Here is a 22,306-nt window from a genome sequence, read left to right as displayed (position 1 = left end):
ATTACTGGACTTAACTGGCACAATTAAAACCTCCGTTATGGGTGGCTGAATCTAGAAGCTCCCAACAGTCCAAGGTGTTGCCCAGAAGGATGACGAGATGGTTCTGTTGCAAATAGGTTTTAAATCATATGACCAGATTTGGGTGTATGTGGTTCATAGGGTATCAGGTTGTTTGCCAATTAAAATACATGTGGCTGAGGTTGGAACTCCAGCACTAGCCTGCAAGGACTTTAGTCAATAATAATGTATCAGTGATAAAATAAACAAGGTCCTATTGTCTAGCACAGGGAACTGTATTCAGCATCCTGTGATGAACCATAATGGAAAAGAATATGAAAAAGAATGTATATATATATATATATATATATATATATATATATATATATATATATATATATATATATATAACTGAATCACTTTGTTGTACAGCAGAAATTAACATAACATTGTAAATCAACTCTACTTCAATAAAATTAAAACCTTAAAAAAAAAGATTGTGATATTCCAAACTCAACCTCCATAGCTTTTATAACAACCAAACATTCAAATTTAAGAAAAGGTAGTTAAAAAAAAAAGTCGCTGCATCTCTCAGTATATTGATGGCAATACTAATTTCTGAAATTCTTCCATGAGTGAGGTGTTGTTTCAGGCTTACTATCTTAAGGAACATCTCTAGAAGCATCTCTTTGACCTTTCCCCAACAATACGCTTCAAGGAAACCAAAATGGTAATTTTAGTGGTTAGTAAGTGTATCTATTCCTACAATCCATCCTGGGCCTAAGGAACTAATCTATTTTCGTTATCTTTACAGGACATTTTGTAATTTATGATTTTGTAAGTTTCTGTGTACAGCCTTTGCACATTTTTCTTGGACTTTAACATTTTGCTTCTGATTTATAAGCGCTTTTAAAACGGTTAATTAGGGTTTCCCTGGTGGCGCAGTGGTTAAGAGTCTGTCTGCCAATGCAGGGGACACGGGTTCAAGCCCTGGCCCAGGAGGATCCTACATGCCGCGGAGCAACTAAGCCCGCGCGCCACGACTACTGAGCCTGCGCTCTAGAGCCCGCCAGCCACAACTGCTGAGGCCCGTGCGCCTAGGGCCCATGCTCTGCAACAAAAGCCACCGCAGTGAGAGGTCCGTGCACCGCAAGAAGAGTGGCCCACGCTCGCCCCAACTGCAGAGAGCCCCCCGCGCAGCAACGAAGACCCAATGCAGACAAAAAAAAAAAAAACAACTATTAATGATATTGCATTTTTTGCTATGACAGCATTGAAAACATTTCCAAGTTAGTATGTCTTTCATCTTATCATTTATGACGTTTTTACTTTATTTTTTTCAAATCTTGTCATCATTCTATTTATAGTTTCTCTTTGGATGTCGTGACTTTCACTCCCTAAGTATACAGAAATACTTACTGATGTTTTTAGTTTTATTTTTTAGCTGCATTGGGTCTTTGTTGCGGCACGTGGGATCTTCCTTGTGGCATGCGGCATCTTTCACTGCAGCGCCCAGGCTCTTTGTTGCGGCATGGGCTTCTCTCTAGTTGTGGCGCGTGAGCTTTAGAGCACGAAGGCTTAGATGTCCTGCGGCATGTGGGATCTTAGTTCCCCAACCAGGGATAGAACCCGTGCCCCTGCAGAGGAAGCGTGGAGTCTTAACCACTGGACTTCCAGAGAAGTCCCTCTTTTTTTAAGTTTAAATCTATATCCCATCTGGAATTTATCTGGATGTAGTAGAAAGAGGGCTGAGATTGAATCATCTCTTGCCATAAATCATCACATACAGTATTTTATTATATTCTTGTGTATGTTTATAGACTCTCAAGGGCGTATATGTTCATTCCAAGATTTCTCAACAATGGCACTATTGTTATTTTGAGTCAGATAATTCCTTGTTTCTGAGGGCCATTTCAATTATTTGTACTCATTCGTTATTTTAACTGGTGATCTGATCAGAAGTTCTTCCTCATTCTTCATTTACATTTGCCTACCTACTCCTTGCACTACTTTCAGAAATTCTTTTACAATTATCTTATTATGAGGCATAAAGTACTTCTTGATGCAAATTTGGTTGGAAATTTCTCTAAATTTTATGGCTGGGTTTAGAGAGATCTGCATCTTTGAACTGAGGAGTCTTCAATCCAACAATGTTGTTTATAGATCCATGAAGGTGACACCTTTGTCACTTCATCAGGAAACACTTTAAAATGTTCTTATATGGATCCTGCACATGGCATTAAGCCTATCCTGCAATATCTAATATATAGTTTCCCAGAAAATGCAATTTTAATCCAATAATGTATTTTATTATGTAAATCGTATATATTTAATCAGTAACTAGTAAATTGCCAATAGTTCTAACAGTTTTATAGTTGTTTCATCTTTAGTTTCTCAAGAAAGCAATGCTATCACCTCCAATCACAATATTTATTCCTATCCTTTATAGGGCTCAGTGTCTATTCTGACATGATCTTATAACAGATTAAAGCAATGATAAATAATTGAGGGGAAAATAGACATATTTGTTTGGTTTGGTTGTTCCTTAAGGTCGGAAGTTCTACTGATATCAGTTCCTCTTCACTTAGTGCTCTCAAACACCTTCAATGAGTAGCAGCCTGGCCCGGCAGTCATTGCCTAAAATCGATCAGAGAAAATTTAATAATAATAATAATAATAATGGCAGTGTGTCTAGCAGCTAAGATTGTGAAATAAGGCCATAGACTTCTTTCCAATAGTGCTGAAATTATGTCGGGTAGACAGACAATAAGCACCAAATAAACTCACAGAAAATGAGGAGTATAAATGCAAGATTCCTATTAGAGCAATTAACAAAAGGAGAGATAATGCTTCCGGGCAGCTTCCCAAAAGGTCACGTGAGAGAGAGACTTTTACACTGAGACCAAGGAGTAGAACACGAGGTGCCCGACTGTGGGGAGAGGGAGGAGGGGATGTTTTCTTACAGGGAAAATGTCACTGATTTTTTAATTGATGGATTAGATCTGCAGAATGGAGAGAGGGTGGTGTTGGACCCCTGCAGACCTATAGCAATAGACGCTGGGGGAGGAGGGGTGCCTCCACACAGATTTTAAACAAAATAACGGAGGGAAGGGAATTCCCTGGCAGTCCAGTGGTTAGGACAGGGCGCTTCCACTGCAGGGGGCATGGGTTCCATCCCTGGTCCAGGAACTAAGATCCTGCAAGCCGCGCGGCCAAACGAAAAAAAACAGAGAAAATAACGGAGGGAAGGACAAAGAATATAAATGGGAACACTGACAAGAAAAAATCTGATCATAACGCTAAAATGATAGAAATGAAATCTTATAGAAGCAAACCAGAATCAGATCTAAGTGCATTAAAAAAAAAAAAAAAAATCAGATTTTGAGACCAAAGTGGAAAAAATACGGTTTCCCTGAAAACTCAGACACAATGATATCAATTTTCAGTGTAGGTGCTGATATACTAGAGGTCGTGGTCCCTAACGCCCCAGGTCCACCCCTGACCCTGGAAGTCACCAGCCTCCCGCGTCCTGTCCAGTCCCGCCTCCAGACACGGGGTGCTCCGCGTGGAAACTGAGTCAGGACATCCGAGACCAGAAAGGAGGACGAAGAGGGACCGTCGAGCTGCGGGCTGACGCCAAGTCCGACCAGCCGGGAGCGAGTTCCGCTCGGAGGCCACATCCAGCGCAGGCAGTTTCGCGTCCAGGGTAGAAGGCCGGACAAGGACAGGGCAGAAGCTGAGAATCCACGTTTCCGCCCGGCTCTTCCACGTGATCCCTGTCCCCGCCCATCTCCCAGGCAGGGTCAGTGCAGACACTCAAATTGCCCAATCAGGGGCACCGTGGTCTGTAGCACCATCCTCAGAGGCTCCAAAGGCGGTGCCCGAAGCGCTGTGCAATCAGGGTGCGCGCCTCGGGAAACTACCCAATCAGAGTCCCCATGGGGAGGGAGTACCTGGAGAACCATCCAATCAGAGGGCGGGGATCCCAATTCTATCCAATCCGGGCGCGGGGACCGGAACACTGTCCAATCAGGGCCGGGGGGCGGGCACGCTCCCAGCCCATGTCGGGGTCGTTCCCGGCCGGCAGTGGTGCTGGTGCGCCCCTACCCCGCGCGGCCCGAGGTTAATCTTCCTCATCGCTCTCACCTGCTCAGGTCGCGGGGCCGCGAGGCCGCGGGAAGGACTTCCGGCAGAGTCCGGAGCGGGGCGGAGATGGTGAGTGCGCTGACCGGCTCGGAGACTGGGAGGGGCTGGTTCGAACCGGCAGGAACCAGCTGGAAGCTGACGCGGGCCGGGGTCTCCACGCCCCTCCCCCAGGGTCCCGGCCAGAGTCCCCGCCCTTGGTCGCGGGGTAGGGGGGTCCCCCTGTATCCCCTGCTTTTTCTTTACTGACTCACCAAGCTTTCTAAACTATGAGGCTTTAAACGAGGGGATCTTTTAATTTCTCATTCGTTTATCGCAACCACAGGGGGGAGGGTATAGCACTTTAGACATTCAAGGTATTTTTCATGAAATGGATGGATTCTGGTGCCCATGGGATTGTGTTTCTCGCATGTAAAAAACTAGGATTAGAATCAGCATTTCAAGTACAAAGAATGAGTTGCAATTACATTGAACCTGTAGATGAATTCGAGGGTGGACCTACATCCTTTACAGTATTGAACTTAGCGATCCACGGTCTTGGTATGTCTCTCCATTAATTTCCTTTAATAATGTTTTACTGTTTTCGTCATGTTTTACAAAACCTTTGTTAGACTTGTTCTGCATGTAATGTTGATGCTAATTTAAATGCTATCTTTAAAACAAAAAATACTGTTCCTGGTACATAGAAGTAAACTCATTTTTGAGCATTTTTCTTAGTGTCTTTGTTAGGTGCAAGCATAGATTTTAATTATTGATCTGTAAAATCTTTGAATCTTTACTTACAAAATCTTACCTGCAAATAATGATACTTCAGCTTTTTTCTTGTTCTGTCATTTTACCTTTTTCTTTTCTTTTTAAATGATTCACCAGGACCTCCAGTCCAGTGTAGAATAAGGTACTCTGTGTGTCTTGTCTTCTTGACAAGAGAGCTGTTTTACTATTTCAGATTTTTCCTTTAACATTGCAGTAAGTGTTTTTATGCACCATCTTCCCTAGTTAGCCGTGTTCCTTCTAGTTCTGATGTATTAAATTTTTATGTCCATTAATGCTAGTCATTGTTTTGGATTTGAGGACAACGAATTATGATTTTTCTGCATTTCTATTAATATAGTAAAACGGATTAACTTTTGTATACTGAAAACTACAAAAAAAATCTATTTATTTTTCATTTTTATTGGAGTATAGTTGCTTTACAATGTTGTGTTAGTTCCTGCTGTATAGCACAGTGAATCAGTTATACGTGTATATATATCCCCTCTTTTTTGGATTTCCTTCCCATTAAGGTCACCACGGAGCACTGAGTAGAGTTCCTGGTGTTATAAAATGGATTAATTTTTAAACATTATTGCATTCCTAAAATAAAATGAGCTTGGTTGTGGGACTTCCCTGGCGGTCCAGTGGTTAGGACTCCATGCTTCCACTGCAGGGGGCACGGGTTCGATCCCTGGTCGGGGAACTAAGATCCCACATGCCCATGGCTCGGCAAAAAAAAAAAAAGCTTGGTTGTGCTTGATTATGCACATTACTCATTATTTAGGGAACTAATTTTTAATAGAATTTTGCACCTGTGTTTGTTAATGATAGTTTTTTTCATTTGTACTCTTCTGCTCCTGGCATGTCTCTGAAAAAGAATTGTTTTCTGCACATAGAATTATTGATCTCGTTAATATTTAATAAAACTAGCCTGTAAAACAATTTGGGATTTTTGTTTCCTTTTTGTGAATGTTTGAAAACACCCTTTTATTATCTTTAAATTACTTTCGACTACTGAGTAGTATGGAAGTACTCAGATTTTAAAATTTTTAGACCATTCCCCTCCTCTCGTGTTTAATCCCTAGAACACCCCTAATTATGCCTGCTTTTTCATTTGTAACTTTATTTGCCCATGCTTTGTTTTTCTTGAAAAAAATTGTCAGAGGTTGCAATCTGATTAGTTCTAAGAGATGTGCTTTGTACGGTTTTTTGTTTTGGACTCACCGCACAGCTTGTGGGATCTTGGTTCCCCAACCAGGAGTTGAACCCAGGCTCTTGGCAGTGAAACCACAGAGTCCTAACCACTGGCCCGCCAGGGAATTCCCAAGAGATGTGTTTTTAGCCTCCCTTTTATATCGTTCATTTTGCACTTCACATTTCATTCTGTGCTTTCTTCTTTTATTCTACTTCTCTTTTTCCAGATTCTTGAGTTCATTTTTAGCCCATTGGTACTGTTCTTTCTTTCTTTTTCTGGGAGTAGATGGTGCTTCTGCTCTTGGCTGGGGACACTTTGATTCTAGTGTCTCTCCAATGGGACATGGTGAAGTTAACAAGCACTTGAAACCTTTCCAGAGATTTTGTGAAATCATGACATTCTGCTTCTAATCCTTATAGTTTAAAAATGCAGTGGCATTAAAAACAAACAAACAAAAAACCAAGCCACAGTATCCATTTCCAGTGTTACCCAGATGGTTATGTCACTGTTATGATTTCACCCTGCCCCAGTCCCTTTGCTCATGCTCCTAGTTCCAAATGCCTTCATTGTCCTGTATTTTACCTACAGCACTTACCCCTTCATCTAGATAATATTCAACTTACTTATTGTCTTCCACCGTGAGATTTTAAGATCCATGTGGTTCAGAATGTTTCTCAAGTGCTGTATCTCTATAACTGCATGTAGTAGGAATTATCACCTAAATAGATTTTCAGCAAATGAATGAGTCAGAGCTACAGGTGTATAGAGAAGCAACTTGCCTGAGACAGAGGGCTTTGCCAGGAGAAGGAGCCCAAGGATGTCTGATGTGAAGAGAATGTTCCATTTTTCTAGTCTCCACTGTCCTCTCCAGGAGACAGGCAGAGTCTAGATCTGCACTGTCCACTAGAGCACCCCTGGCCACACATGGCTGTTGAGCTCTTGTACAGCTATCAAAATTGAGTTGGGTCCATGTGTGAGATCCATACCAGATTTCTAGCATTAAGTATGACAAAAATAATACAGACTATCTCAGTAATTATGTTGGTTATGTACTGAAACGATCTGTGTACTTGTATTTAGTGGGCAAAATGAAAATTATTAAAATTTCAATACGGGGACTTCTCTGGTGGTCCAGTGGTTAAGACTCCACACTCCCAATGCAGGGGGCCTTGGTTAGAGTTAGGGTTAGGGTTAGGGTTAGGGTTGTCACCTGATACACAGTAGTGGAAGAGTTAGTTGAATTTTATCTGTGGATAAAAGTTTGTCTCGAGACAGTGCTAGATACCAGAGTACCTTGGTAATTAGTAATTAGGGATGCCCAAAGCAGCTGACTTTACTTACCAGCCTCATAAGAGAGTGTTCCCATTCTGGAGCATTCTAGTTCTGCTGCTGTTTATTGAACAGGTAAATCGTATCCCCTGCATTGGAGTGTGGCAGCCTATGTTCACACCTCTGCGTGTGGAAGCTGATGGAGTGATGCACTTCCTCAAAAGCCAGGCTGTTGGGGGACCGTGTGAGCCATCAGATTCCATGCTCAGGGGTTGGGCAGTTATGCCTGTCTGCATGCCACAGGGTGCAGAAATGACTGCTGTGTGTAGTGCCCCTAGGAGGCTGGTGTATAAGTCAGTGCCTCTGGCTTTTCAGTGGGAGCAGATGTCCTTCTGGAGGAAGGTGCCACCTGATCCCTTTATACCTTTTATGATCTGGGCAGATTCACAGCCAAACCCTTCTGGACTTCAATTAATTCATTTCTACAGTGGGCTCAGAACTGCCTCTTCACAGGCAGGAAGGACCAGGGCACTCTTTTCTGGGGAAGGCAAGGCTGTTCTGGTGTCTTGTGACATCAGTAACATCAGTTGAGGAAGAGGCACCACCCATAATTTTGACATCACTCATAATTATCAGCACTCAGGCCCCTGAATGCAGGCACTGTGGTGAGGTCTGAAGTCTTAGGCTTCCCTTCTCTTGGCTGGGCTCCAACTTGTCAATACACTGACTGCCTCCTGGAGAGCATGGAGAGACAGGAAAAGGTGCTGTTTTATAAAAGAACAGGAGACAGATATGTAAATATTAATGCTTTGCATAAAGGTGGACCTGCCAGTTTATGATGGAATTTTCCAAGGAAATATATCCATCTCAGGGCCTGGGTTGAAGGTTGGGCATAATCAGTCCTCTTGAGAATCAAATTGTTGGTGAGGGGGCAAGCAAGAAATGCCCACGGACCCTCACTGTGTTTTAATTCATTAAAACCTCATCCAGGCCTGACTTGGTTTCATATCGTGCTTTGGCCTGTACTGGACCACGAAGAAGATGAAATTATTTTCATTACAAGGAACTGATGTTTTTAAAGACAAAATAATTGTTTTATTTGTACAGTATTTCTTCCATATCTCCAATGTATTGTGGACTGTTCTGGACCCTTCAGATGGAGGGGAAGAGTGGAAGGAGCCAGAGTCAAACTAGAGAGATGGGTTCATTGGAGATGCTGTTAAATCTGTGAGGCAGGCTGGCATCTCTGAGCAAGTCAGCGCTGAAGAGAGGGGAAGAGATGATGACAGAGCCCTAGAGTTGATGGGAGACCACAGAACCATGGATGAACTTGCTGTGAATTCAGTCCCGGTTCCCCAATGCTGTCAGCCTCCCCCTTCCTTCTGCACACACAGGTGGAGAGTGGTACCTTGTTAAACCAGAATTTGTTGGATGTTTTAGGAGTCAGTGGTCTTTGAGGATGTGGCTGTGGACTTCACCCCAGAAGAGTGGGCTTTGTTGGATCCGGCTCAGAGGAACCTCTACAGAGATGTGATGCTGGAGACCTTCAGGAACCTGGCCTCAGTGGGTAAGGATGACATCATTCCTTTACTGACTCTCTAGAGGACAGGTATCCCCAAGCTATTGAGCTTGCTCTAGAACTTGGGCTGAACAGTGGGAATTTATTGCTAAGTAAGACAGACATGGTCACATTACTATGGAGCATACAGTCTAACAGCTTTCTCATGTATGTATGAAACCTACTACTTTCTCATTAATGTTTTTAGCCTCTGTAAGGGTTATAACTGTTCCTTAAGAGGAACAGCCCTTGTTGGGGAACATTACATTTGGAAATATTAATTAGAAAAAGAAATTACTCTTCTTTCTGTGGAAGTTGAAGTTTGCAGATATGTTAGCTTCCCTTTTTTTTGACTTTTCATTCATCCTCACGAATGGCCTTGCCCACATTGAAAGACCTTCCATATTTCCTCTTTTAAAGTTTATATTTGGGCATATGCATTTTGTCCAATTCTGTCCTATGTTGCTTCCTGACAATAGGGCATTTATGTCACCAGAAGTCTCAATCTTCATGGAAGTATTTCCAGTAAATTGCCCACCATTTTGCCTTCTTATCCTTATTATTGTCAAAGTCCTGAAGTAGCCAAAACTCCTCCAATTCGTTTTTTACTCAAAAGTGCATTTTTCCTTATAAAATTTATCTCTTGGGTTGCTCTTGGAAAGAAATGTACATGTTTCCTACTTATTTTCTTGCCTTAATCCCACCAGTTCGTTCCAAAGAAAGTAAACTTGTTACTGTTTTTCATATTATGGCACTCAAATTAAAATCAATGGGTTAAGTCCTTTACAGTGAATGTTTGGGGAAGAAATATGAAATGAACAGAATATAGTAAGTTTCAGAAGAAATGATTCCTGGTTCTTCATTTTAGGAGAAAACTGGAAATGCCATAGCATTGAAGATCAGCACAAGAACCAGAGAACACATTTGAGGTGAGTGACACATACATTAGAGAAAGTAGGTCTCAGGAGAGAGTGCCATGATATTAATATGTGTGTAGATATATGTCAGATCTTAAGTGTTCACAGAGAATTTTCACAAGACAATTTTATAAACATGATACAGATGTTGGTTGATTGAGACATAGTTCAGTTGTAAACAATTGTCAGGAAACAAAATCCCATATTTAAAAAACAGTGAAAATGGTACCTCAGGTTGAGCCCTCTGTCAGAGCACTCAGCTTATATCACTTTGAAACAATTCTAACAGGGCAAGAAACATACACATTCACTGAAAATGGTAAAAGTGTAATCATATTAATCATTAAAAGCCATAATGAATTGTTAACAGATCATTAGTAATATGATTCCTATTTTTAACAGATGGTGTGTGGTGGAGATACCCTCAGAAAATAATGAAAGTAATCAATGTGGAGAAACCAACCAGATTTCCAATCTTATTGTACATAAGAGACTTTCTACTGGAGTAAAATCCTATGAATACAATAAGTTTGAAAAACCCATCATGGATTCTTCATCCCTCAAGAGTCCCATAGCATCATCTCAACATGGACAAAAACCCTATCGATGTAAGGAATGTGGGAGAACTTTTATTTCTTACTCAGCCTTTGGGGCACACATAAGAGCTCACACTGAAGAGAAACCCTATGCATGTAAAGAATGTGGAAAAGCCTTTATATATTTCTCCAAACTTAGAGTCCATATAAGAACTCACACTGGAGAGAAGCCTTATGAATGTGAAAAATGTGGGAAAACCTTCAGATCTCCCTCAAACCTTTGGACACATAGAGAAACTCATACTGTTGAGAAACCCTACGCTTGTAAAGAATGTGAGAAATCCTTCTCTTCTCCCTCTTCTCTTAGAAAACATGTGAAGGTTCACAGTGCAGAAAAAGCCTATGAATGTAAGGAATGTGGAAAAGCCTTCCTTCATTCTTTTTACCTGATCATACATGCAAGGATGCACACTGGAGAGAAAGCCTATAGATGTGTGGAATGTGGGAAAGCCTACAGCTGGCCCTCAGACCTTAGGATTCACATGAGGACACACACTGGAGAAAAGCCTTATGAATGTAAACAGTGTGGAAAATCTTTCAGTTCTCCTTCATCCTTTAAGGGACATTTGCGAACTCACACTGGAGAGAAACCTTACGCGTGTAACAAATGTGAGAAAGCCTTCAGTAGTCCTTCATACTTTAGAACACATGTGCGAATTCACACTGGAGAGAAACCCTATGTGTGTAAGCAATGTGGGAAAGCTTTCAGTTGGTCGTCATCTTTTCGAGGACATTTGAGAACTCACAGTAGAGAGAAACCCTATGAATGTAAGGAATGTGGTAAAGCCTTCAGTAGGCTTTCATCCTTACAAAGACATGTGAGAATTCACACTGGGGAGAAACTCTGAATGTCAGCAGTGTGGGAAAGCCTTCTATACTCCCTTATCCTTAAAAAAACACATGGAAACTCACTCAGGAGGGAAACTCCATGCCAGTTCCAATGATGGAAGGCCTGCCTGCAGTTTACATGTATTGTGCACAACAAATTGCATAGCATTGGAAAATACTTACAAAGGTCTTGGATACACTGTTGGCTTTCTTCACACATAGTGCCTTATTCTTAAAGTAGATCCCTATCACATTATTTCCAGTTCTTTCTGAGAATAACAGCTAGGAGATAATAATTCTTTAAGTACTACTTTGCCAGGGCTGCCCTAACAGATTGCCACAAAGTTGGTGGCTTAAAGAAACAAATGTATTCTCTTCCAGTTCTGGGTACTAGAAATTGGAAATCAAGGTGTTATTAGGGTTGCTTCCTCATGAGCGTTCTGAAGAAGAATCAGATCCACGTGCTCTACAAACTTCCAGTGGCTACAGCAGTCCCTGGTGTCTTGGCTTGTGGACGCCATCATTTATTTATTTATTAATTAATTTTTTGGGCCACACTTTGAGACATGCAGGATCTTAGTTCCCTGACCAGGGATTGAAACTGCACCCCCTGCAGTGGAAGCACAGAGTCCCAACCACTGGACTGCCAGGAAGTCCCAGTAGACACAAGCGTGCATCATTCCAATTTGTCTTTTTAAAATTAATTAATTTAATTTTGGCTGCATTGGGTCTTCGTTGCTGCGCACAGGCCTTCCCTAGTTGCGGCGAGCAGGGGGCACTCCTCGTTGAGTGGGAAGGCCTACAGTGGTGGCCTCTCTTGTTGCGGAGCACGGGCTCTAAGTGCGTGGGCTTCAGTAGTTGTGGCTCGCAGGCTCAGTAGTTGTGGTGCACGGGCCCAGCTGCTCCACGGCATGTGGGATCCTCCTGGACCAGGGCTCGAACCCGTGTCCCCTGCATTGGCAGGCGGATTCCCAACCACTGTGTCACCAGGGAAGCCCAATTTCTGTCTTAATCAACATCACCTTCTCCTCCATGTGTTTTATCCCCTTCTCTTGTAAGGACACCTGTCATTGGATTCAGGGCGCACTCTAGGATGATCTCATCTTGAGATCCTTATTACATTTACAAAGACTCTTTTTCCAAATAAGGTCACATTCACAGGTTCTAAGTGGACATATCTTTGGCGGGGGGGAGGGGGAAGGCACCATTCTACCCACTACATACCCTGTCAGCCAAATTACATACCTTTTGGTATATAGTGTTTTCATCATGAATTGCTTATATAAAGGTTATTTACACTATGAAATCTTTTGGACCCATAGATCTTTTGAAGTGTGTGTGTGTGTGTGTGTATATATATATATATATATATATATATATATTTTTTTTTTTTTTCCCCCACACCGCATGGCATGTGGGATCTTAATTTCCCCAACCAGGGATCAAACCCGCACCCCCTGCAGTAGAAGTGTGAAGTCTTAACCACTGGACCGCCAGAGAAGTCCCCCTGAGTGTATTTTAAAATATGTAACTAGTGGAATGTTAGTTTTATTTGTTTCTAATTATTATTATGTTCCAGTCCACAATCTGGATCTTCCTGCAAACTCCAACATGTCCACCCACACCACTGATTTTATACTTTCTTGGTTGATGACCTTCTCTGACATTCTCTCTTTTCTCCAGTTCTTACCATATTTGTGTTGGGTCTAATTTGTGTAGTGAACATCTTCTTATATCTAGTGGCCCTGTGTCCCTAACTCTATCCTGAAAGTTACAGTTGTGATGTCAGAAAACACATAGGACTTTATTTCCTGATTGCATTGTTGAGTGGTTGCATTTACCCTGTACTTTTTGTTTCCAGACAGTTCCACATGAGAGATGGGCACTGTACAGATGCATGAAGCACATTGTGTGAGTTTTCTGTTATTCACAGCTGAATGCAGTCTCTAAACAATGAACTTAATATGTGGTCAATAATTAAAATTTTCATGCTTGCAAAATAAGATACATATTTTTAAGTCCGACACAAGGTTCTGTACATATTTCTTAGAAAAATCCAAGTAAAACTGGTTTTATGTTTGCTGTATACTTAAAACATTATCTTTCATGTACTGAGAGAGGATATGTTAAAATATTCCAATACAGTTATGTATTATCAAATCAGTAATGTAATTTTTGTCTTTTCAAACATGTTCTGAGATTATAGTACATAACTATCTTAAATTTTTTTCATGTGAATTTTCTTATAATAGTTTCCCATTAAAGCAACTTATTCATTCATAAGAATAAAAGCTTATATATTGGCTATATCAATGCCCACCAACCAGAACCCAAGAGAAACACACCTGGAGTTGAACAAAATTGGGTTTGTTGACTTATATGCAGTGGGGTGACCACATAGCATGAAGAACAACAGGACATCTCAGAAATTCTGTTAGAAAGAACATATGGGAATCAGACTTATTTCAGATGATTTGGGGAGACACTTCAAAGAAGCTTTGCACCAGGTTGGCTGTTGCCAGGAAGTGTGCAGTAAAGTATTAACTCAGCAGGCTTTGGTTGCTCAATCTCCACACTTTTCAAAGAACGCACTGGTCCTTGACCAGCTCCTGGGAAATAAGTTCTGAGTCCTTGGAATATTCTGCCCGGTAAGACTGTTTTGTCTGCCTGAGGTCTTGGGCCACACTTTTTATCAGTTTGACTAGATAGTTTATGCTAACAGTGTGACTTAAGGTGAATGCCTGTTTTGTATGCATAAGGCCATAGGTGAAGCTGTATCCATTTGACCTCTGAGGAAAATAGCTGGAGACTGAGTGGCTAAGCTCAGTTATGTGGGTTCTATATGACCCCCCAATAAAAATCTGGAGACCAAAGCTCAGGTGAGCTTCTGCGATTGGCAGCAGTTCACATGTTGTCACTATCACTGCTGGGTGCTGTCCACGTGACTGTGCTGAGAGAAGACAACTGGAAGCTTGCTCCTGATTTCTCCTCCACTTCACTATATATATGCCTTTTCCCTTTGCTGCTTTTAATCTTATCCTTTCACCATAATCATGATATAATGGCTTTCCTGAATCCTATCAGTCCTAATGAATCATCAAGTCTGAGACAGCTCTTGGGGACTTTTTTTTAAAACAAAATTTATTTATTTTATTATTTATTTTTGGCTGCATTGGGTCTTCGTTGCTGTGCGCGGGCTTTCTCTAGTTGCGGTGAGCAGGGGCTACTCTTTGTTGCAGTGAGCAGGCTTCTCATTGCAGTGGCTTCTCTTGTTGCGGAGCATGGGCTCTAGGTGCGTGGGCTCAGTAGTTGTGGCGCACGGGCTTAGTTGCTCCACGGCGTGTGGGATCTTCCCGGACCAGGGCTCGAACCCGTGTCCCCTGCATTGGCAGGCGGATTCTTAACCACTGCGCCACCAGGGAAGTCCCTGACTGGGAATTTTAATATTTCTTGTTTAGAAGGCAAAAAGAAGGGAATGGGGCTAAAATTAACTTGTAAGGAAACAAGTCAGTTTTGTTAGCTAGACTAGGAGAAAATTTCATCATTTTTGTGATTTGCATAATTCTTTTGATCCTGTGTGATGACATGATCACAGAGTGCTCTTGCTTGTGCCTTACTCCATAACACCCAGTGGCCTTGTCTGATGACAGTGTTGTTTAAAATGGTTTCTGTTTGGGCTTCCCTGGTGGCGCAGTGGTTGAGAGTCTGCCTGCCAATGCAGGGGACACGGGTTCGCGCCCTGGTCTGGGAAGATCCCACATGCCGCGGAGCAAGTAAGCCCGTGAGCCACAACTACTGAGCCTGCGCGTCTGGAGCCTGTGCTCCGCAACAAGAGAGGCCGCGATAGTGAGAGGCCCGCGCACCGCGATGAAGAGTGGCCCCCGCTTGCCGCAACTAGAGAAAGCCCTCGCACAGAAGTGAAGACCCAACACAGCCATAAATGAATAAATAAATAAATAAATTTATTTTTAAAAAAATGGTTTCTGTTTAAGGGACCTGCCTGGTGGTCCAGTGGTTAAGACTGCACTTCCACTGCAGGGGGCGCAGTTTCGATCCCTGGTCGGGGAACTAGGATCCTGTATGCCACCACGTGGCATGGCCAAGAAATAAAAAAAAAAAAAAAAAAAAGTTTCTGTTCAGCAAAACACCACAGCCTAGGAGTGAAGACCAGGCCAGGTAGATCCCCGTTCTCAAGGGCTGATTCTTTTTTCTCACTATGTGAACATTTTAGTATGTTTACTATATATCTGCCACTGTTTTGTTTCCCATAAATTAGTTCAGTTAACGTAAATTGAGGTAATCCTCCAAAACTATAATGTAGATACTCTAATCTCCTTTTGTGAGTTAACTGGGGCCTACAGATTACAAAGCTAGCAAGTGGTAAAGACAGGATCAGGATTCAAAACAAAACCTTCTAGCCCTGAGACCATGCTCTTCACTGCATGTTAGTCTTTGAACCTCCTTAATACACCAGCCATTCTAAGCTCAAAACAAAATTAGGCCCAATCATGGCACACATGGTAGACTCTCAATGCAGAAGCAGGAAACAAGTCCTTGCAGTTCTCATTTGGCATCAAAGATGGAAATATGTGTCTTGGTAGAAAATAATCCATGATAAGAGAGATAATAGGGAAAGCAGGAGGGTGTAGTCTGTATTTTCTTTTTCCTCTGAAAGGCAGGGGCATCAGTGAGTGAGGATGTGTTCATTAACTTATAATTCCATCATCTAGCGTCTTAAGTAAACACTACTAAAGGAAATACTCAAGGGAAGTAGAATAATGAGTCTCCATAAAAATAAAATCCTACAGACTTGTGGTTGCCAAGGGGGAGAGGGTGGGGAAGGGAAGGATGGGGAGTTTGGGATTAGCAGGTGCAAACTATTATATATAGGATGGATAAACAAGGTCCTACTGTATAGCACAGAGAACTATATTCAATATCCTGTGATAAACCACAATAGAAAAGAATATGAAAAAGAATATATATATATGACTGAATCACTTTGCTGTACAGCAGTAATACAACATTGTAAATCAAGTATACTTCAATAAAATTTGAAAAATAAAATAAAATCCTACTCATGGTTCAATTTGCAATAATTAAAAGCTTTAGCTCATGTGACATGTACTTAGGAATTGGACAGGGTTTCTGTCATCAGTGTCCCATCATTTATTTGGGACACAGAGTGGGGCTGTTTATAATTCTTTTGAAAGAACTGTAAATTGGATTATATATTTGGCATTATCATTTTGCTATTATAGTATAGTCCAATGAGAGTTTTGTATCCCGGAAATCAGAGTTGCCCCCTAGTTTGCAAAAGGAATATGGTCATTTGCACAGTTATACCCTAGCATGTGCCTTTCCCTATGAGCAGAATGATACCTATACAAGCTCTTGGAAATCTCCCGGTAGTTGCAAGGAAAACTGCGGTCAGTGACGGGATTTTTCTGCATTATAAGTCCATTTCAGCTCTCAAATTCTTTTCCCAAGCCCATTTCTGTGTCTTTTTGCTGAGAGACTTCATTAAGGGATCCACACCTGTCTCCATTTTGGGACTATTTCCCCTAAGCAGTGCCATGTGGCAGTGACCGGGAACAGAAAACAAGGGCAACCAGGGCCCAGGACAGTTACTAACAAACTTTGGGCCAAGGGCAGAGGAACTGGCTCTCGATCATCTTCAGCTCAGCAGCAAGTCAGGGTCACCACGCCTACCACAGTCTCACCACCGCCTCGACGCTGGGCCCACAGACGCCGCATGCGCAATCACAGCCCCTGTGTCGCAGTCGACCACCACGGGTCAGGAGCAATCGGGGCTGGGGCTCAGGGCTGCACATGCGCAGTCCACACCTAGAGCCACCTGGACTCTGGCTCCTTAGTCATTCGGAGGCTCCAGGCTGGCTTTGAAGAGCCCTCCCCTTTGTCCTCCAAGTTCACTCACTTCCTGGGACACCACCCCAGGGAACCTGAGCCCCTTGAAAAATGCAGTTGGAAGAAAGCCCGCAGAGACTAGATTCCAGGCCCTCATTGCTTCCAGCACACAACGCGGCCTCCACGCCCCACCAGCTGCCCCCAGAGGCTGCTGGCCGTTCTGACCTTTGTCGACTGCCCAGGTTCAAGTGGATTATCCTTCCCGTGTTGGAAGCTGCGGCCTCTGGTTTTCCGGAAAAGCCCAAAAGGACGCCAGGCAGGGCCGAAGGTAGCGGAAATCTCTGCCTTCTAGTCCGGCCTCCCTGGACCTCACTTCCGCTTCCAGCCGGTAACCATGTACTGAGGCCAGGCGAGGGGTTGGGAGGTTTCCCGAGGCTTCAACCTCCCTTCCTTCCCCGACCATGGCTACCACTGGGAAGGCAGCTAGGTGCTAAGGAAACCACAGCGAATGCTGAGAGACTTAGTAGAGAATATGACAGCTAAAGAGGGATTGCACAGCTTGGCAGCCCCAATGCAGTTCCTCCCTGAAAACAAACGGACAACCAAAACCCTCTGTATCGTCAGGTAGTGAGGGGCCTGTTCTTGGAAGAGACCTAAAGCAGAGTGGCTGGCTGGAGCATCCTTGACAAAGGATGTTGGCCCTTGACTCTCAGGGCCTCAGGCTCTTATCATGTGGTGGTGATGTCCCCCTGGCAGTTTCTTATGGTGAGTGCCTTTGAATGTTATGCACGGTGAGGGCTCATCATGGTGAGGTCCCTTCCCTCACCAGGTCAGCTGAAAGACCCTCCTTTGGGATTTGTTTTGAGTGCCAAGGGACATCACTCTGCCACATGGGAAGGGGGTGAGAACTGTATGGGTCTGTTATGAGCTTTGAACAAAACCCTCATTGTTTGTGTGTGAATATATAAGTATCTGAACCTGGTCATTCAACAAGCGTTTATTGATCACCTATGTACCAGGTCCTGTTCTACATGATGGAATTGCAGCAATGAATACACACACACACACACACACACACACACACACACACACACACAAAGTCATGGGGATGTAATGAACAGCAAGGTGACTATAGTTAATAATACTGTACTGTGTATTTAAAAGTTGCTAAGAGAGTAGATCTCAAAAGTTTCAGTACACACACTGGGGAAAACCCAGAGACAGAGAAACACTACAGTCATCCATGCAGTGAGATGCACAGACAATCGGCACTCCTGTCAGGACACAGGAACCACCACTCAAACACCTTAACCTTCCCAGACAAATGCATGTGGTGGCGTGACAAAATCACACAAACTTTGTCACTGGGACATACACGTGGACACACTCAGACACAGACACACAAATTCAGACACACTGGCAAAGATGATGTCTCCAGAGAAACTAATACACTCCCAGAGATACACAGCCTACAGCCTCTGCGACTCCCCCACTCCCCAACAGCTCTCTTTACTTAGGACTAACCAACATCTGATACGTCATCTATTTCACTTGTTATCTCTCCTCCTGGTACAGGGACTACACGCTTCCTGAACCTGCACAGTACAAAACGCCTCTCTCCCTAAGAACCACAAGAACCCAACCTGTGGAAGAAGTGTCAGGGGCCCGATGTGGCTTGGGTTATGATGTTCCAGCCCCCCACACTGCTGAGGATTCTACCAGCAACACACTCATCACTACCTTTACCCTTTGTCACTTTGCTTTCCAACTGGAAACTCAATGCGGGCAGCAATGGTGTCTATCTTGTCGACTGGCAGCCATGTGTCCTGCACTGTCGTCCCCTCGGCAGCGCTCTCTGCTGGTCTCATGTGCCCGAAGACTCCACTCTGTCCGCCCTGGGTGGCCCCAATGTCCTCCCGGAGACTCCGAGGATGGGCGCGGACTACACATCTCCAGGCCACAGAGATAAGTCTTGCTGCTGCGCAAGAGGTGGTGACCCGACTTCCATCTTTCCCTGGGCGGCCTCTCAGTCGCCCCACCCACGAGCACCTGCGCACTTCTGCGAAGTCTGCGATCCCGGGTGTCTCCAGCAGCGTTTAAGAGGCGGTCGCGTTGCATGCGGGGAGGAGTCTGGGAGCGGGGCTCTGGGCGTCTGTGGCGTCTTTTTCTGAGATCTCCATTTCCCACAGGCCACAGAGGCTGAGACTACGCTGAGCGCAGGCATTGGTAGAAGTGCGCATGCGACGCGGCGGGGCGCGACCCAGAGGGGAGGTGGGGGGGAGGCGCGACCGGAAGTAAGAAGTTTGAGCGGGATTGGCGCACCTGCAACCTAAATCCTCCGGTGGTGGATGATCATGGGGCAGTGGGTGTATGCGCGTGCGCGCCGACGGGCAGGCCATGGCTGGAGGTCCCTTTGACGTCCCTGGAGGTTTTGAGATTGGTGTGCGCCTTGGAGCTTGTGGGCGCTGAGCTGATGATCCTGAGGAAGCGGGGGTTGCTGTGGCCACAGGCCGTCTGTCGCTTTGTCGCAGGTTCTGCTACTGCTGTGTTTCTGTCATCTCCCAGCCCCATGCGGCTGCCGCAACGTTCCACGAGCGGGAGTGTAGAACCCTCATGATGTCTCCCAGCAAGAACTCACAGGACCCGGCCTGATGCAATTTTAGAGCTGGATGGCCTCCAGACAGGCCCAGGAAAGACATGACGCTGATGCCCAAGGATTAAGAGGCCCCCAGGCGGGTCTGTTGGGGAGAACTGTAGGGGCACTTTTATGGTTCAGACCAGAGCATTCCCAGAGATCTCACTGGAGGAACCTGGCATAAACTCGGAGAAAGATTCCAGGAGCCCTTTCACTTCTCTCCTGTTGTGCAAGGCTAAGGACAGACGTGGTCCTTGCGGGTGTTTCCTAACTTTACACCGTGTTCCAAGAATCTGTTTGGCCCCAAGTCCTTCTCCCCACCCCCTCCAGGTCCTTCAGCGTTTACTGAGGATCCCAAGATGGGGGTGAGGTGGGTGTCAAGGTTCAGGAGTTTTAAAATTCCCTTAGCAAACGAAGGCTTTGTTTTTCTATTATTTTTAATATACATGCAGTAAAATTCACTACTTTAAGTGAAGTGCCATGAGTTCTTATAAGTGCAGAGATACACCAACACAGTCAAAATGAACACGCCATCACCCTGAAAAGAACACAGGTGCCCATCTGTTTTCAAATGCCCCACCCATAATCACTGACCTGCTTGTTGCCTGTATTCTTGTCCTATCCACATCTCATAAAAGGAAAGCCTTCCTTTGTTAGGAGTCTTTTTGTAAAACTTGATGCCATTTTTCTAAAATTCAGAAATCACACTTGCCTTCCAGTGTTCTAAATGTCCAACACTTCCCAATAAAGATTAAGCAGAACTAAAACCTTCAAACCTGACATTCCATTTTTATGAGCTACATGAGTTTGGGCAACTCTGTGCTCCCCGTGCTTGTCATCATCTGAATGATAGGAGGGAAGGAGGTACAGATGATTGTCAAATCACATCAAACTACGGAGTGCTATGAAAACCTAAGTTAGCATGGAAAAAAAATTAGAGGTTAGACATCAACTGCTCTTTAAGAAAAATAACTGACTGCTTCTGTTCTACCAATTAGTTTTAGCCAACCCCAATTACTTACGCTTTCTACGTTCACCAAACACCAGCCCAAATCGGAAAATATATTCTTTCAAACAATCTCTGACTGGTACATCCCACTGTCTATGCATTCATTCAAATTGCTTTAACTCAATACATCCAGTTTTCTTTGATCAAACCAATGTGGTCCTGGTGGCTTTTGGCTAGAGACCATTGACAAAACCATTATTTAAGCTTTTATTATTAACAATGAATAAGCAATCCATTTAATGACATGTTGAAGTATGTAACAATAAAAATGTTTATATGACTAAACACCTTAACTTGTATATGCCAGCTAATACTGTCTCAGACTGTATAATGCTTAAATTAACAATATTAGTTGATTTAAAATCCATAATTGCAATGGAATACTTTAACATATTCTCAGTACATGAAAAATAATAACATTTGTTAGTATTACGGGTTGAACTGTGTTCCCCCCAAAATTCGTATGTTAAAAGTTCCAGTATCTCAGAACATGACCTTATTTGAAAATATGGTTGTTGCACATATAATTAGTTAAGATGAGGTCATACTAGGACGGGCCCTAACCCAATATGTATGGTGTCCTTATAAAAAGAATGCCATATGAAGAGACAGACATGCACAAGTAGAAAGCCATGAGAAGATTTTTTTTTTGGGGGGGGGCTGCGTTGGGTCTTCGTTGCTGAGCGTGGGCTACTCTTTGTTGCAGTGCGCGGGCTTCTCTTGTTGCGGAGCACGGGCTCTAGGCACGCGGGCTCCACTAGCTCTGGCATGTGGGCTCAGTAGTTGTGGCGCATAGGCTTAGTTGCTCCGCAGCATGTGGGATCTTCCCGGACCAGGGCTCGAACCTGTGTCCCCTGCGTTGGCAGGCAGATTCTTAACCACTGCACCACCAGGGAAGCCCCCATGAGAAAATTAGTTACGCTTGTCGCAAGCCAATGAGCTAACAGAAGCTAGGAGAGTGCTGGAACACATCCTTCCTTAGCACTTTCAGAGGAAGCATGGTCCTCCCAACATCTTAACTTTGGACTTCTGCTTCCAGAACCGTGAGACAAAAATTTCTGTTGCCCTAGCCACCCAGTTGTGTGGTGCTTTGTTACAGAAGCCCTAGGAAACTAATACAGTTAGTATACAAATGATTTGGAAACACAGTAAACAAGACATTTCTAAGACATACCTACAAAAGATTTTTCTTGAAAATAAAACACTGTTTTTAGTGACTTAGAATCAAACATAATATTTAAACCCATATCAAGGAACTGCATTCAGCTCTAACAGACATCTCCCCAAACTTACGAGGAAGATGTTTGTTCTCACGTAGGACTGAGTCAGTGCATTTAAAAATACAGTAAGGCTTCCCTGGTGGTACAGTGGTTAAGACTCTGCACTTCCACTGCAGAGGGCACAGGTTTGATCCCTGGTCGGGGAAGTTCTGAGTGCCACATGGCGCAGCTGGGAAAAAAAAGAAAAAAGAAAAAAGAAAATACAATACCTTAATAAAGTCCCATGCACTGTTTTGTTTTCCTGCAACATTGTAGCTT

The 22,306-nt window shown here is 43.6% G+C and overlaps 1 protein-coding gene across 1 annotated transcript; it reads left to right on the top strand.

Annotated features, from left to right (window-relative positions):
• The first annotated feature begins 4,071 nt into the window (after positions 1-4,071).
• On the top strand, positions 4,072-11,381 carry LOC137760195 (zinc finger protein 709-like). Its single transcript, XM_068537270.1, has 4 exons — positions 4,072-4,212; positions 8,798-8,924; positions 9,784-9,844; positions 10,235-11,381. Exons 1-4 carry the CDS (start codon positions 4,210-4,212, stop codon positions 11,274-11,276), a joined length of 1,233 nt encoding a protein of 410 aa, XP_068393371.1. The 5' UTR covers positions 4,072-4,209; the 3' UTR covers positions 11,277-11,381.
• The last annotated feature ends 10,925 nt before the right edge of the window (positions 11,382-22,306 follow it).

Source organism: Eschrichtius robustus, chromosome 2 (assembly GCF_028021215.1).
Source record: "Eschrichtius robustus isolate mEscRob2 chromosome 2, mEscRob2.pri, whole genome shotgun sequence".
Classification (NCBI taxonomy): domain Eukaryota; kingdom Metazoa; phylum Chordata; class Mammalia; order Artiodactyla; family Eschrichtiidae; genus Eschrichtius; species Eschrichtius robustus.
This window is presented reverse-complemented; position numbering and strand designations above follow the sequence as displayed.